Source organism: Sinohyriopsis cumingii, chromosome 14 (assembly GCF_028554795.1).
Source record: "Sinohyriopsis cumingii isolate HCF-2022 chromosome 14, ASM2855479v2, whole genome shotgun sequence".
Taxonomy (NCBI): Eukaryota; Metazoa; Mollusca; class Bivalvia; order Unionida; family Unionidae; genus Sinohyriopsis; species Sinohyriopsis cumingii.
Window position 1 is genome coordinate 18,261,904 of NC_142974.1, and position 15,446 is coordinate 18,277,349.

Below are 15,446 nucleotides of genomic sequence, written 5' to 3' on the forward strand. Positions count from 1 at the left end.
TGTTTACTAGGAATTTGATATTTTCCAGAAATTAGTTTGACCTGTTTAATCATAAACACTGAACTTTATATCTTTTGCTGACCTAGTTCCTGGCCTTATTTGAGAATCAAGTAAGCAACTTCTTTTTTAAAATTCATTTTTAATGTGTGGATGATAATAGTGAAATCGAGACTGTAATGTTATAGGTGACCTTGGACATGTAGATACCTTCTAAACCATTCTGGAATGTGATCACATGATCCTCATACTGGTATCTGTTTTGCACATTATTTGTCTGCATAACCTTTGTCTATAGAGAAATAACCTCAGTTGGGCTTCTAAACACTGGGACATAAGGTGTTCATTTTGTTGTGACCAGTTTGGAGTTATATTTTAATTTTGATTCATATTATTTGGATTCTTAAAGATGAATTTCTTTTTCCTGGAAACATTTGAGTGCTCATACAGAATTCTTGGACAAAACACCAGAATATTGTTTGTGAACAAGAACTGTAGGTACATCCGTATAATTAAGGCTACAGTATACGCCATTGCCTTTCTTTTTGGATTTTTCATCAGGACTCGAACTTGAATTCATTAGAATATTTCATTACTAGGACTTCTAAAATTTAATTTGTGGATTAATCTTGGATTGTTTTTGGATTTGATTCTTAAAACCATAAGTTCTTATTTTTTCATTTTTACATTGTTTTTCCAGGGAAATAAATTATTTGATAAATTTTTCAAAGCTTGTTGTTTTCCCTCTTTCTTTTGTTACTGTTTATTAGAGCCTAAACACATAACATAAGACATCTTAGTGATATGACTGAAAAATTGCTAAAGCCACATTAATAATCCTAATCACACACATATACACACTGCATATCAGATTCCTGTAATCGATGCATTTATTTTGTTTTTCAGAAATAAGATACTTTTTATTTGCTAGGCTACACTGTAATTACACACCAAAACAAAGTCAACATTTATTCAGATATGATTCATATAATTTGGTAATTAATAACATTTGTACAAATTGAAGTTTATTCACCATGAACTTCATCTATTTGTGATTTTTAGCTGTGCTGGTCATAGACCAGAAGACCTTGTGGGATGGCCTGTTGTCCATTGCCCAATCTAATAGTCTACAAAATTTGGCAATTCCTTCACTTGAGTGATCTGAAATTTAGAAGCGCACAAAAAATTGCCTTTGTACAGGTTTTTAATTTTAACCATTTTATATCACTTTCATGTGGAATGCAGTTCATTGGGATTTTTGAGAATTATATTAAGTGTTTAAGTCACAACAACTGACAGAATTGTTTAAAGAGATTAAAGCTGCTCAACAACTGAAGTAAATAGCCATTATTTCATTGTAATTCAGTGAGATAAATATGAATTCATTGTAATTACATTGTAATTCAGTGAGATAAATATGAATTCATTGTAATTACATTGTAATTCAGTGAGATAAATATGAATTTATTGTAATTACATTGTAATTCAGAGATAAAAATAGCTGTTCATTGTAATTCAGAGATAAAAGTAGCTGTTCATTGTAATTCAGAGATTAATGATCTAAGCAGCATTTCTGAAAGTGCATGAATGACTTTAATGTACGCTGTACAGATGATGTTAATCTGCCAAATATACCCCCAAAAAACTTTAATAATATCTTCTAAAATTGTTTAGGTTTTTGACATATATGTAAGAACTGCTCCGGTGGCTTAGTGTTTAGAGCACCGGCCTCGAATGTGGGAGGTCGTGGGTTCGATTCCTGGCCGAGTCATACCAAAGACTTACAAAAATGGTACTAGCAGCTGCCTTGCTTGGCGCTCAGCGTTAAAAGGTTAGTGTTAGGACTGGTCAGCCTGGTGTCAGGATAATGTTACTGGGTGGGACCTGATGCTACATGTATACGGAAAGATGCCCCAGTGCTGGGCATCACTATAAACTGTCACACAGCAGACATCGTAGCGATATGACTGAAAAATTATTAAAGCTACATTAAAAATCCAAAATCACACACACACATACATGTAAGGTGTCTTAGTTTTAATTCCGTTCAGATTTATACTAATGTTGCTGTTCTACTGTCATTTATGGATGCCATTACTCCAAATACAAAATAATTACACAACTTTATCATAAAAGCTGCTCTGCAGAATTTAACCAAATTTGACACAATGCATCCCAGCATAAGGGCCTTTCAAATTTGACAAAATGCATCCCAGTATAAGGGCCTTTCAAATTGACACAATGCATCCCAGCATGAGGGCTTTTCAAATTTGACAAAATGCATCCCAGTATAATGGCCTTTCAAATTGACACAATGCATCCCAGCATAAGGGCCTTTTCAAAATCGACACAATCGACACAGTGCATCCCAGCATAAGGGTCTTTTCAAATTTGACAAAATGCATCCTGGCATAATGGCATTTCAAACTTGGCACAGTGCATCCTGGCATAAGGGTCTTTAAAATTTGACATTATGCATTCTGGCATAAGGGCCTTTTAACTTTGACACAATGGATCCCAGCATAAGGGCCTTTTCAAATTTGACAAAAAGCTTCCTGGCATAAGGGCCTTTTAAATTTGACACAGTGCATCCCAGCTTAAGGGATTTTTCAAATTTGACAAAATGCATCCTGGTATAAGGGCCTTTCAAAATTGACAAGATGCATCCTGGCATAGGCAAAAGGCCTTTCAGAAATGACACATTATGCATCCTGGCATAAAGGTCTTTCAGAAATGACAAAATGCATCCTTGCATAAGGGCCTTTTAAATTTGACACAGTGCATCCCTTTTCAAATTTGACAAAATGCATCCTGGCAAGAGCCAAGGGCCTTTCAGAAATAACACAATGCAACCTGGCATAAGGTCCTTTCAGAATCGACACAATGCATCCTGGCTTAAGGGCCTTTCAAAATTGAATAAGTAATGCTGATGTGTCATCAAATATGGATGAAGATGCACAAACGAAAAACCTTGAAGCGGATGTTTTAATTACATGTTCAGTCAACAATATTGGAAGAAATTTGAACAGAAAGCATCATCCTGATCCAGATTTCTCATTCAGCTGCTCTTGCACTGACTTCTTGACTTATGTCAGTTAGTTGAGAGGCATCAGGTCCACTTGGGCAGCTTGTTTTCCACACTTTAATAATTTATTTAACTGGGTGAGATTTAAAGCTTTATCAAAAGCCCAACATGGTATAGATGTCTGAAATATAGAACAGTGTGATTAATTTTCCAGTATTGAAACAAAACCCAGTATTCATGTGTGCTTTGTCTTGTAACTGTGAATTACTTTTTTTTGCAGGGTAAGGAGCTAAAGAAATAGAGTAACTTCCCCTTGTTTTATGGAATGATAAAAAATACACAAGAATCATGGAAGACGGTCCACTACAATATCATCCACACCATGTGCCATTAACGAAAACGTGCATTAGTGAGAGATTTGGATTTCTGCCCCAGTCAGATTACAGTAATAATGATAATGTTAACCACAGAGATCAGAGGTCACATAGTAAACCTGAAATTTCTGAGTTTCATTTAAAGAGACATCAAGATAAAAATCATCTTAAAAATAAAGTAATTGTGGAGGAGAATGGAGACGATTATCGGATAATCACATCTGTTATTGACCCTGATGAGCTAGAGGGAGAAAATGGGTTAGAGACAGGGTTTCCATGTCAGAGTTCAAATCAGGTGACCCTTACCCAGATATCTTCAGAAGAGGCAAGACACAATTCAAAGGATGAATATAAAACAGGTGCCATGGTAACAAAAACTGGCTCAAAACAAAATTCAGAAGAAAATAATGAACAAAATTATGACCATCCACTGCAGAAAGATTTTATAACAGTAGGTAAGACTGACGATTCGGCTGAGGAGTTCACAATTATTACTTCCTTAGAAAGTCCTATTATAGGTTGTGAAGATGCCAAAGAGGATATAGAAATTGATGGTTCTAAGGTACAATTTCGAGAAGAAGGTGGTGGTGAATCTCATCGGGGAAGAATATCTTCATGGCGACAAAATCAAAAAATTGTCAGCGAAGCCTTTAATTTCTTACGAGACTTGGATGAGATGGATGGCGGGGTTTCCATCCTCAATATGCATGATAAATTAGAAGATGATGCAAATGTTCCTGAAATGTATCAATCTGGTAAAGATTTACCTGTAAATCAGAAACTTAAAAGAGGCAATGCCATTGATGTTCAGGTAAACAATGACCAATATGAGGACAATATGAGAAACATTCCAAATACTGATCATAATAGATTGGGCTCTGTAGATGAGTCTTTCTCACCTGACTCCACTCTGTCAAAATCCAGCAAGAGTTCAGGATCACAGTCTAGCATGAATGAGATGGGCAGTACAGAAGGGTTGAATGGTAGCAGTGGTGTTGTGAAACGGCAGCTTAAGCGGAACACAGGAAGCAAATCCCAGGAGGAGGATGGAGAAGATGAAGAAAACTCATCTGATGATGACACAGGTATAAACAAGAAAAAGAAGGAGGGCAAGATATAAATTTTATTGTCATTGCACTTTATGAAATGAAAATTTGTCTAGTTATAAACAGGTGGTACTTGTAGATCTACATTGTACAGCAGCTGCCTGTCACTCATTCAATCCCTGACACTGGGAATCTTGGATCCTAAGTCTTCATAAACTTTGGGTCCAGAAGGGAAAACAAATCCATGCAAAACAGGGTTGGAGGGTCAGGGAGTCTGTTAGTGGGTGGAAAATCATATACCAGTAAATATTTAAGACAAGAAACCCCCCACCAAAAAAAAAGAAATGTTGACTATGATTGTTACTGTATTCTAGCTTCATTGTTTTAGTTTTCGCCCATCCTTTAGATTAAGAATTTCAGTTGTTTCTGAATATGGATATTTTTATATAAACATATTGGGAAAATTACATACATCTCCATTATAAGAATCATCAGACATCTACAACTTTGTAATCTAGAACACGCATTTTGATGGTCCAGTTTGAGCTAAAAGTGCTCACAAAGAGATATAAAATAGTTATACAAACATCAGGACAGTATTGTGCTTTGGTGTTTGCCAGTCCATCCATCAGTGTTCATTGTCCAGCTGTGCATATCATTAATTTAATTGGTAGAGCACTGGAACTGTAATGCAAACGTCACAGGTTGAGTATCAACCCAGGCCAGCCAGCCATTTGCAGAATGCTTTGGAAATAATTGTATGGCTGTTTTTGTAAGGTCTTTCTGAGGAGATGCAGGAAACTATATATTTGCCCTGTTATATAAAGTAGGTGGTACCCTGTTATCACAACTTACCATTCATCCTTCCAGCTGTTCATCTATCCAGCAACAGATAGCTTTGCTTGGAATATGCAGATTTTAGTGCAGTTCAGCTTGCAGCTCTATATTGACAAGATATTCATTTTAAAGTCAAGTCTTTATTTAGAGGAGGTATGGACCCTTGGTTGCCATGCCTCCTAACTTTGGTTTCTGGCAATGTAACTATACATAGGATTGGTGTATTTCAACCTGATTTTGTAATGTAGCTGCATATTGATGAATGGGCCCCGAGTGGCCGAGTGGTCTAAAGCGCTTTCCGTCACGGATCACTGCCATCTCACCTCTGTTTGCGTGGGTTCGAGTCCCAGGCTCGGTCAGTGTGGATATGTGAGAAAGCTTGCTGGTAGCTTCTCGTGGGTCGGTGGTTCTTTCCGGGGTTTTCCCGGGTTCTTCCTCCATCATTAATACTGGCCGCCATGTATAGCCTATCTTGTGCTGAAAAATGGCGTTAAACCCTACAAAAATAACAACAGCATGTTGATGAGATCATAAAGGAATTTGATGTCCTGCATTTTGCAAGATCATTTACATGAGTTATGGCCCCTTATTTACCATATTTATATTCAGCTTTCTTTAAGTTAAATGTATTGTCGATTTTAAGGTTTCAGTACAACTTGGCATGAAATATCAAATGATTTAAATTTCCAGCATTTTATATTTTATTTACAAATTTTATATCCCATGGTTACCATTCTACAACTTAAATTTACTGAAAATTGCCTGATTTGAACCAAATATATGCAGCCTTATATTGATATGGTCTCAAATTAGTTTAATTGTAAGCTTCCTTCAAGATTCATTTTGTAAATTATAATATCATAGTGGAGGTAGTGACCATTATATTTGCTTTTTGTTATTGCACAAATATATACAGGATTTCAAGCAGATTTGTTGTCCAGCTAAAAATTTGAACTGTTACATACATGATTTTGATTGCCTGCACTTTGTACTAGAGGTGTGTGGTGTTAATGGTGACCCCAATTTTTTCTTGTGGTAGTACATGTCATGAACATTATAATTGTAGCTGTACTTCGGTTGTTTTGATCAATAACGAATGTAAGGAAATAGCTGAGTATTACTGGTGGAATGTGATATTTGTTTTTGTGGTGGTAGACAACATGAACTTTTTAAATGTACAGTACTCTAGTTTCTGTCAAAAAGAAATGTATGGAATGACCCGAGTAATCTTGTTATGAGTTTAATGATATTTGCAGCATATTTTTAAACTTATTTTTTTATAAAAAACTTGTATTTGGCACAAATTAATTTTAAATATTACAGATATAGTTATATTTATAATCTTTTAATAGAATTTTTGACATCTGTAACATACTATAGGCCAATGTGGTGGCCAAATGGAATGTTCTTTAAGATATTTGGGCCTAATCCAATTTTTGGGTGGTAAAATGGATTTGTGAAAAAAGTCTTGTTTTTACTTATATACTTTCATATGTTAATGAGATAAGTACTAGTACTCTTTCTGAGGGGGGAGAGGTCTGTGATTTTCATTTGAACTATGTTTTTGTCTCAAGATGATTAATTTTCTTTTGGATAATATAATAAAAATATGTGTTGTTTTGCTTTAAATCAGCTGACTATTAACAGATGGAATTTTTTTTCAAAAGGTGTCAGGCCTCTGCCCCAGAACGTTAAATGGTTTGTCCCTAATATGATTGTATTGTAGTGTACTGTGTATTTATCATAGTATATTCAGTATAATTGTAGTATACTGTGGTATTTATTTAAGAGTTTAACTCATTCGGCCCCAGAGGTTTTTGTCGTTTTTGCCTGAAATGTGCGTAGGAAAGACATTTGGGGGGCTATTTCTGAATACATCATAATACATCAGCTTTCAACAGATTTTCCATGAGACTAATGCATAGTTGTATTAGAAGCATCATTTTCCATTGGTTACTTTGCTTGTGCATGAACAGAAGGGTAAAAGTTGGATAATTTTTTCTTATATTTTTTTATTTATTTATTTCTTTTATATTTTTTTTTGCTTAATGGAGCCATCATTTTCATATGGAGACCGCAATTTATTCCAAATGCCCACCTTATCCTAGTTTTTGCAAAGGTTCACCTGTCTGTGTGCAGTTAAGACTGGTATGCCTTAGATCTGAGGCCAAAAGGTCTAAAATCTGGACACAAAATCGCATCCTGATCTCGAGTGAATTTTGGGTTTAAAAAAGACTGGGTCCAAAAAATGAGGTTTATCTCTCTGTCTTTTGTAGTGCAGCTAGAACTTTCAGATTATTTGATACCATTTTAGAGCTATATCTGTCTGCTTTTTTTTTAATACCACCCACATTGGTGTATCTTAAATGACTTTAATGCTGCAGAGCTTGGAAGTAGGGTACAGCCTCATCACACCTACAGATGGGATCGGGGCCGAATCGGTTAATATTGTTTTTTCTGAATTTATCATGGTATAAACTGCCAGTTGCCAACTCACACAGCAAATAACGCCTGAAGGGTGTTATGTAAGCTGTGTGAGTCAGCAACTGACAGTTTATGCCATGATAAACTCAGAAAAACACAATGTTAAACTCTTATAATTGAAATTTCAATTATTCTTTATGTTATTTTGCTTGCATCATTAAAAAACAAAAATCTTAATTGAACATAGTAATACATGTATGGGGTTTTCTGTTACATAGCTATTTATTGCACTTGGGATTGTCCTGCTTGATCATAATAAGGTGATCATAATACCAATTCTTCAACCAATGGAATTTATTTAAAAAATTTTTTTTTAATTGTTAGAGTGTTCTTTCCCTTCAATGCTTACTTCATGTCTGCCTTTACTGGCAGTGTTTATCTTATGCTGTACATGTGACTGTTTATAGAAGTAGGTATTCTTAGAAAAGTAGTTCTCCTTACAGTTCATACAGAAATAAACACAATTCATTTTGATCACGTGGTAACATTCTGACCAGTGGAAATGTTACTTTTCATTACCAGCTACTGGCATTGCAATAATCATAGTATATTCAATATAATTGTAGTATACTGTGGTATTTATCATAGTATATTCAATATAATTGTAGTATACTGTGGTATTTATCATAGTATATTCAATTTAATTGTAGTGTACAGTGGTATTTATCATAGTATATTCAATATCATTGTAGTTACTATGGTATGTATCATAGTATATTCAGTAATGCGGTCGTGTACTGTGGTCGAAAATTGCTCATGGTATGCAGCTCAACTTTACATCATTATTTTATAGTCTTAATTATTATTATTATATCCATTATTGTTGGTTGAATTTCCTTTCGTTTGTTTCCACATAGTTGCTCTGTTTAAATCCCAACTAAGGAAAGTGCAGTAAGTGAGGGCCTTTGCAATATACATGTAATTATTGATAGTAGCTCTGATGATTATTGTAAAAATTCTGACCCTGCTTTTTATATTCACACCATTGCATGCTGGGAAAAAAATGGAACACTTTGTTTTTAAATACAGTCTTTGACATTGTAATGATAAGTCATACACCATCCAGTTTTCTACCAGAACTTCCTTAGTACCTCATTTAGATTTTCAGTCTGCCATTTATGTCATTTCACCATCCAGCATTCTACCAGAACACACTACTTGCTTAGATTTTCGATCTGCCATTCATCTCGTTTATCTTGGTAAGTTGGTAATGACCTCTGTGGTAATGACAATTTTCCAGTATACTTAAGAAGTATCTCCACTCGCAAACTTCAATAATAGGGATGAAAATTTAACAAGATCAATTGGCAAATATTTCTAGATTCACACTAAATCAGATTTAGTAAAGAGATGATAATATTCACAGTGTAGTGGATCCAATACACTTATTTACAAAGATAATCCAGATGTTTATGAAGAAAAAATACTAGTAACTCTGTTTGATGATGATGATGCTTGCAAAGATATGCCATCAGGAAACAGAAGATGTTTTTTCGGAGTTTTATGCTAATACAAAAATCTGAATAAATACCTACATATTTATTAATTTCGCCATGCCATTGGAGAGACCAGTTCATGGAGAACCTTGCCACTAGTTTAAGCATGGGGAATGGTACAGAAAATCATTTGCAAAACTAAAAGCAGCAATATCCAACAAACATATAAAACCAAAAGAATCGCTGAAACAGCTAGTCATGACCATATCACAGTGTCAGATCCCAAGGACACGGAACACTTTGTCCCACTTTCTCCAGACACATTTTAAGAAGCAAAGAAAAATAGTGCTTAGTACTTAATGTTGTAGTAGTACTAAAAAATAGAGAATATTTTTGATTGAACAGTTGTATGTCCCTAACTAATGTCATGTACATTGCAGTACATGTATCATCTTTTCCTTGGACACTTAATAACTGTAATGTTTTATCATGTCCTGGCTGTACATGTTCTGAGGTGTCCTAGGAAACCTTGGAAAAATTTTCCTAGGAAAAACCTCAAGAGTATTAGTTGCTTACTTTCTGAGGTAATAGTTCAAGGACAATTTTTTTTGTTATGCCAATGTCCAAGGTTTTTATTCTCTGTCCAAGGTTGACCTCAGACTTCCAAGTGTTTTTGTAACCAATACTCCAAGGTTTCCTAGGAATCCTCGGACAAGTCCATGGTTTACAAGCATTCTGAGAATTCCTCAGACATATTGTCTGAGGTTTCCTAGGACACATCGTCCAAGGATTCCTTGGAAATATTGTCAGAGGATTCTTCTAACACCTCCCTGGCATAAAACATCAGACCAAGAATTGAATCAAATATTACAGAATATAAGAATACATTTTATTTTTAATTTGTTCAACATGTACAATTTTTTTTTAAAGGTCCAAATATCAAGAATGTCCATAATGTTTCTTTAGTACCAAATTTTGAAAATCCATCCATTTATATCCTGGCTTCTTGATGGTTTTAGCACTTCGCTGATTTTCTTGTGTATCATCACCTGTTTGAAACATTGCCATTTTTTTTTTATCAGTCCTGCAAAAAAAAATATTGGTTAAAAATATTAAATGTGATGAATTAATAAAACAAATATGCATCTTTATCTTACCTTGGACTATTTTGGCGTCACTGTCTTAGTCTGTTTTGGTGTTGCCATCTTGGTGGTCTATTTTGTTGCTATTGTCTTAGACATTTTTGTTGGTTTTGGTGCTTGTGGATTATCATCTTCACTTTTTTTAACCCTAAATTTAAAAAAAAATGCAAACTTTTCAAATAATATGCAATACATTCCATGCTATTTACTAGTGATGAGGATTGATTAGTTGGGAAAAAATATACACCGATGTTTATTGATGAAAGAAAATGTGGTTAGGCATGTTAGCCTTTAAAAATAAAAATAATAATCATTTTAATTATGTAGCCTGACATTTTAAGAAAGTTAACAGATCACTGATGCTTGCAGTTTTGCAAATTCTTATGCAATAGGTAAAATAAAGCATGAGATTTGTATCATAGACGCCATATTTCCTTTTCAATTAGACAAACAAAAGAAATCCAATTTAAGTACTATTTAATATCATCAACATATGACATGCATGAGCAATAATCATTTTAATATGGTGCACAAATTTACACCCAAAATGAAAGGCGTATACGATCAGGGTTTGCAAAGTCAGTAAAGTTGTTTAACAGTGGCCATCATGTGACGTCATGAATCACTACCTTGTATCCAAAAGTAGAATGCAGTTGCATGATAATATGGCAGAACAGTACAGTTATTTAAATGATAAAATACTGTACTTAAAGAAAATTGAAAAGTAATTTAGCTTTTCATCAGTGTACTGAAGCAATAATGAATCTAATTGAATGCTTTGTAGATTTTCTTGCTGCCTAACAACCTATACGCATGGATGTTCTGTTCTATTGTTCTTTAACACTATTCATAAACCTATTCTTATGATTTCATGTACAGTAATAATGTTGTAAACACAATTATTTTAAGATCCATTTTTGAGTCATTAAATATTTTATTGTTCTTCTACAATTTTAAAATACGACTTCATTTTCATGTTTAATAATAATAATAAATAATTAAAACCATTATTAATTCTTTTCTTCTAAATTCAACTAATGTTAATGGGTTAGCTTGCTTTACACTATTCAAATTGGGCACAGTTAAATAATTTTTATCATTAAAATGTTCTATATTCTTGCAATTCACTTTAAAAGATTTACAACTGAATCAGACAAAGATAAAATTAGAAATATCTTTTAGAAAAATGAGAATAATAACAGTTATTATTATTATGATTATTATTTATCATATATCTTGGCAGGGTTCAACAATATATAGAAACAGGAACACTTCAGTCCAATTTCCTTAAGATTATTTCACGACAATTATTTTTAAAACTCCCTATTTGACAACACACACAAGCTATAATCAATGGCAAGATGAAAATAACAATAAGGTTTGCAGAATGCTGTACATATTTCATAGGCACTTGATTCCAGGGTAAACTAATGTATACACATCAATTAACACCTAACAATTTGTATTAATTAGTGAGTGTACACATTAGTTTACTCTGGAATCAAGTGCCTGTGCTATGAAACGAGAGCCTATAAATGTTCTTATCTTTTTCAAATTTAATGTAATATAATAAAAAAGAAATTCTTTAATCCCAAAACATGGCAACCTAGCTAGCTTGCCAACACCAAATCGTCAATTTTGTAATCTATGATTGACTTTATCAGCTGAAAAATATTTAGGAGGCTAAGAATATTTTTGGTAACAGGATTATCATATAAATAATGCAAACAAGTTCATGGTGATTGATGAATCCACTCCTTTAGGGGTTGTCCATAATAAGGGACGTCCGCAGATAATACCTGTTTTCCTACCCCCTCTCCCCTTCTCCACTTTTGTCCGCAAGTGGCTTACACACACACACCCTCCCTGCTGCAGACATCCCCATCTAGCATTATACACTGCTCTATGGTCTGGCAGTGTAATAGCTGTTCATCTCAAAATAAAGTGCTCACTGATCTCATCACAAGATGTAGCTCAAAACAAAGAAAAAATTAAACAGAAAGTTCTTTCTTAAAAAAAGTCTTTATTCAGGACATAGAACAAAAGTTGTCATCTCACAGAAAGCTAAATTCAATAGACTGTCAGTGTCTTACTTCACTTCAACAAACACAGACTTTAGCCAGTCAGATAAGCTGCGAACAACTGGCAGACTGTCACCAGTGTTTTCAGTAGTGGAAGTTGATGATGTAGTTGATAGAATAGCGCTAACAGATTCAGGCTTCTCAGTGCTGACACCTGCCACTTCAGCTCATGTGCTCATTGCTGCATGCTTGTGAATACAGGCATGATTGCAGACTGTAGCCAGTCAAATAAGTCATGAATGCATGCCTGTGAATACAGGCATGATTGCGCTTCACAGCCTGAGATGGAAAGTACAGGCCACACTGATTACAAACATGTTTCTCAAGATCAGCAGTCACCAACGGACAGAAATTAAATGGAATCAAGAAGTTGTGTGAAGGCTGCAGATGTAAAAGAGCCAGTCGTCTATAAAGAGATCCAAACATTCCACTGTTTGTGCCAACCGGTGCATAGGTAATCCCTTTATCAGTGCTGTACTGTAGTGTGGAACAGGTGGAGGTAAAAATATCCAGAAATATATTATTGTAGTTAGTTCAACAGCATGATTCACTGTTGCACTTCACAATCTGCAAGCAGTACTGTAACTGTTGAATGTGCTGACTTGACCACTTATCTGACGGTGGACTGATGCTGTACTGCCATGGACCAAGTGTCCAAAGCTCATCAGTGTATTGTAGTAATGGCTGAAAGAAAACAAAGTCAAACTTGTTGTTATTGCTTCATTTCCATTTCAAGACACCATTATTTAAAAAGTTTTGATAGTCCACGCTCATCATACTGCATTTCTGTATTTTATGTTATTCTCAGTATAACACAGTTTGGTATAATGTGGTCATTGGTAATGGACCCAAGCTATTGAATTAGAATGAGCTAGAGCTTTATTCTGAAAACATTAATTGCTATTTCAAAAACTTTAACATTAATTGCTATTTCCAAAACTTTAACATTAATTGCTATTTCAAAAACTTTAACATTAATTGCTATTTCCCAAACTTTAACATTAATTGCTATTTCAAGAACATTAACGTTAATTGCTATTTCCCAAACTTTAACATTAATTGCTATTTCAAAAACTTTAACATTAATTGCTATTTCCCAAACTTTAACATTGATTGCTATTTCAGAAACTTTAATATTAATTGCTATTTCAAAAACTTGAAAGTAAATTTCCTTCCAATTTAAAATCAGCTGATGCTGAAGATCAGTCTTAAAGTCTCGCACTGAGAACTACAATTTAGCTTATGACAATTAAGCAGGACCATGTGATGTCTGTACCATGTGATGTCCGTACCATGTGATGTCCACTACTGTAACATAACTTGATACAGCTCTGAGTACATTACTAAACATTTTAAATAATAGGAAAGAACCATACCAGCTCATCCAGTTATAATCCTATATCACCAACAAGCTGTACTTACAAAACCATTGAACATAACATAAATGACAGATTGCTCAAACATTTGGAGTCCAACATACTACTGTCAGACATTCATTGTTTACACCATAGAAAAGCACAACAAACTATCTATCAGACTTGAAACAGTTATGGAGGGTGCTCACCAGTTATTATGTACTCTAGGGAGAGTGATTTATGTAAGGTGAAGTTGTTTGCATTTGAAACATGCAAAGCGGAGAGATTGTTGACATACCTCTATGCTACTTTGATGTAATGTGGCTGACATTTCTTTGGATATTGTACTTATGGAAATTGTACATGATCTAAGCACACTGCTAACTAAAATGACTAATCCCTTATGCTAAAATAATCAGCCTGAATTAGGCTAAAGTACACTATACATGTATTTAGCACCTATTAAAATAGGGAAAATTAAGTTTGCCTAACTAGACAATTCCAGCTTCTGAAAGTGCAGTGGATGAATTACTACATATATAAATGTCAAAAAAGTTAATTGGCTCTTTTTTTAAAAACAATTTACCTCTGAAGTCCAGGTATTGAAAATGTCCAAGCGGAGCTCACAGTATTTGAAAGGTGCACATTTGGAGCAAGGCCAAGCTTTATACTCTCTGACCCATATTTTACCCATCCATCATATACCAAGATAAAGGGAATTAAAGGTTCTTTGAACAGTACCTAAGATATGCAAGGTCTTTTTTAAATATCCAGTATAACCAGTGAGGAAACCCAGGGAATTTCTTTTTCTCTGAAATTTTAAACCAATGCAAAATACGAAACTGTAGAGAAGCTTTCACAAAGAAGGAAGATATAATAGCCATCTTTTTTGACTTGGAGAAAGCTTAAAGATGCTGTTTACTTATTCTTAGGTCTAATTTTTTGAAAGATAGAATTATCAGAGTTGTTGTAGGTACCACCCATTCTGAATGCTATCTAAAGGATATTGGAGTATGTCAGGGCATTATATTGTCAGCCACCCTTTTCAACATTAAACTCTGTAGCATAATGAAATGCCAGAATCCCAAACCTGGATGATCATTATATGTGTAAGTCAACAACTTTTTTATATGTTAATGGACTAATGTGTATGGGTGCTATTATGTGTGAATGGAATACCAAAATGGGCAAAAGAAGATAGGTTTTAATTTTCTAAAGCTGCCTGCACTGGCGGACTCTGTCTTGACAGCTTTCTTATGCATGTTGTAAAGCAGACAAAACTTTTAGGGCATTTTTTAGAATGTAACCTGACTTTCCTTCTATATATTAAATAGTCTGTGATACAGTACCCAGAGATGTGTGGCAAAAGCCCAAGATTTGATAAGAGTCATTGCAAACACAGATTGGGCAGCAGGCCCAATCCCAGGTTATGCTGGGGCTATACAGGTCTTTCATACAATCTAAACTTGACCGTGGCTTGATTGTGTATATTTAAGCTGAGACTTAAAACTCAGACCATCCATTTGCATTCTATTTGACTTTCTAACAAGGCCTGTCAAAACTAAAGAGTTGTCTAATTCACCTGAAAGAAACCTTGAATGCACAGATTTAATTTTCATTTTGATGGTCTTTAATGATTTATATTAAGCCCTCCGTTGGAGCTTCATTT

The 15,446-nt window shown here is 34.4% G+C and overlaps 1 protein-coding gene across 1 annotated transcript in view; it reads left to right on the top strand.

The window, feature by feature from the left end:
* LOC149783352 (uncharacterized) overlaps positions 1–15,446 on the top strand; it is a 101,994-nt gene that overhangs the window by 15,910 nt on the left and 70,638 nt on the right. Inside the window, exon 2 of the mRNA XM_089931556.1 lies at positions 3,303–4,481. Within this exon, the coding sequence (XP_089787682.1) occupies positions 3,371–4,481 (1,111 nt within the window). The 5' untranslated portion in view covers positions 3,303–3,370. The remainder of the gene's footprint in view (positions 1–3,302; positions 4,482–15,446) is intronic.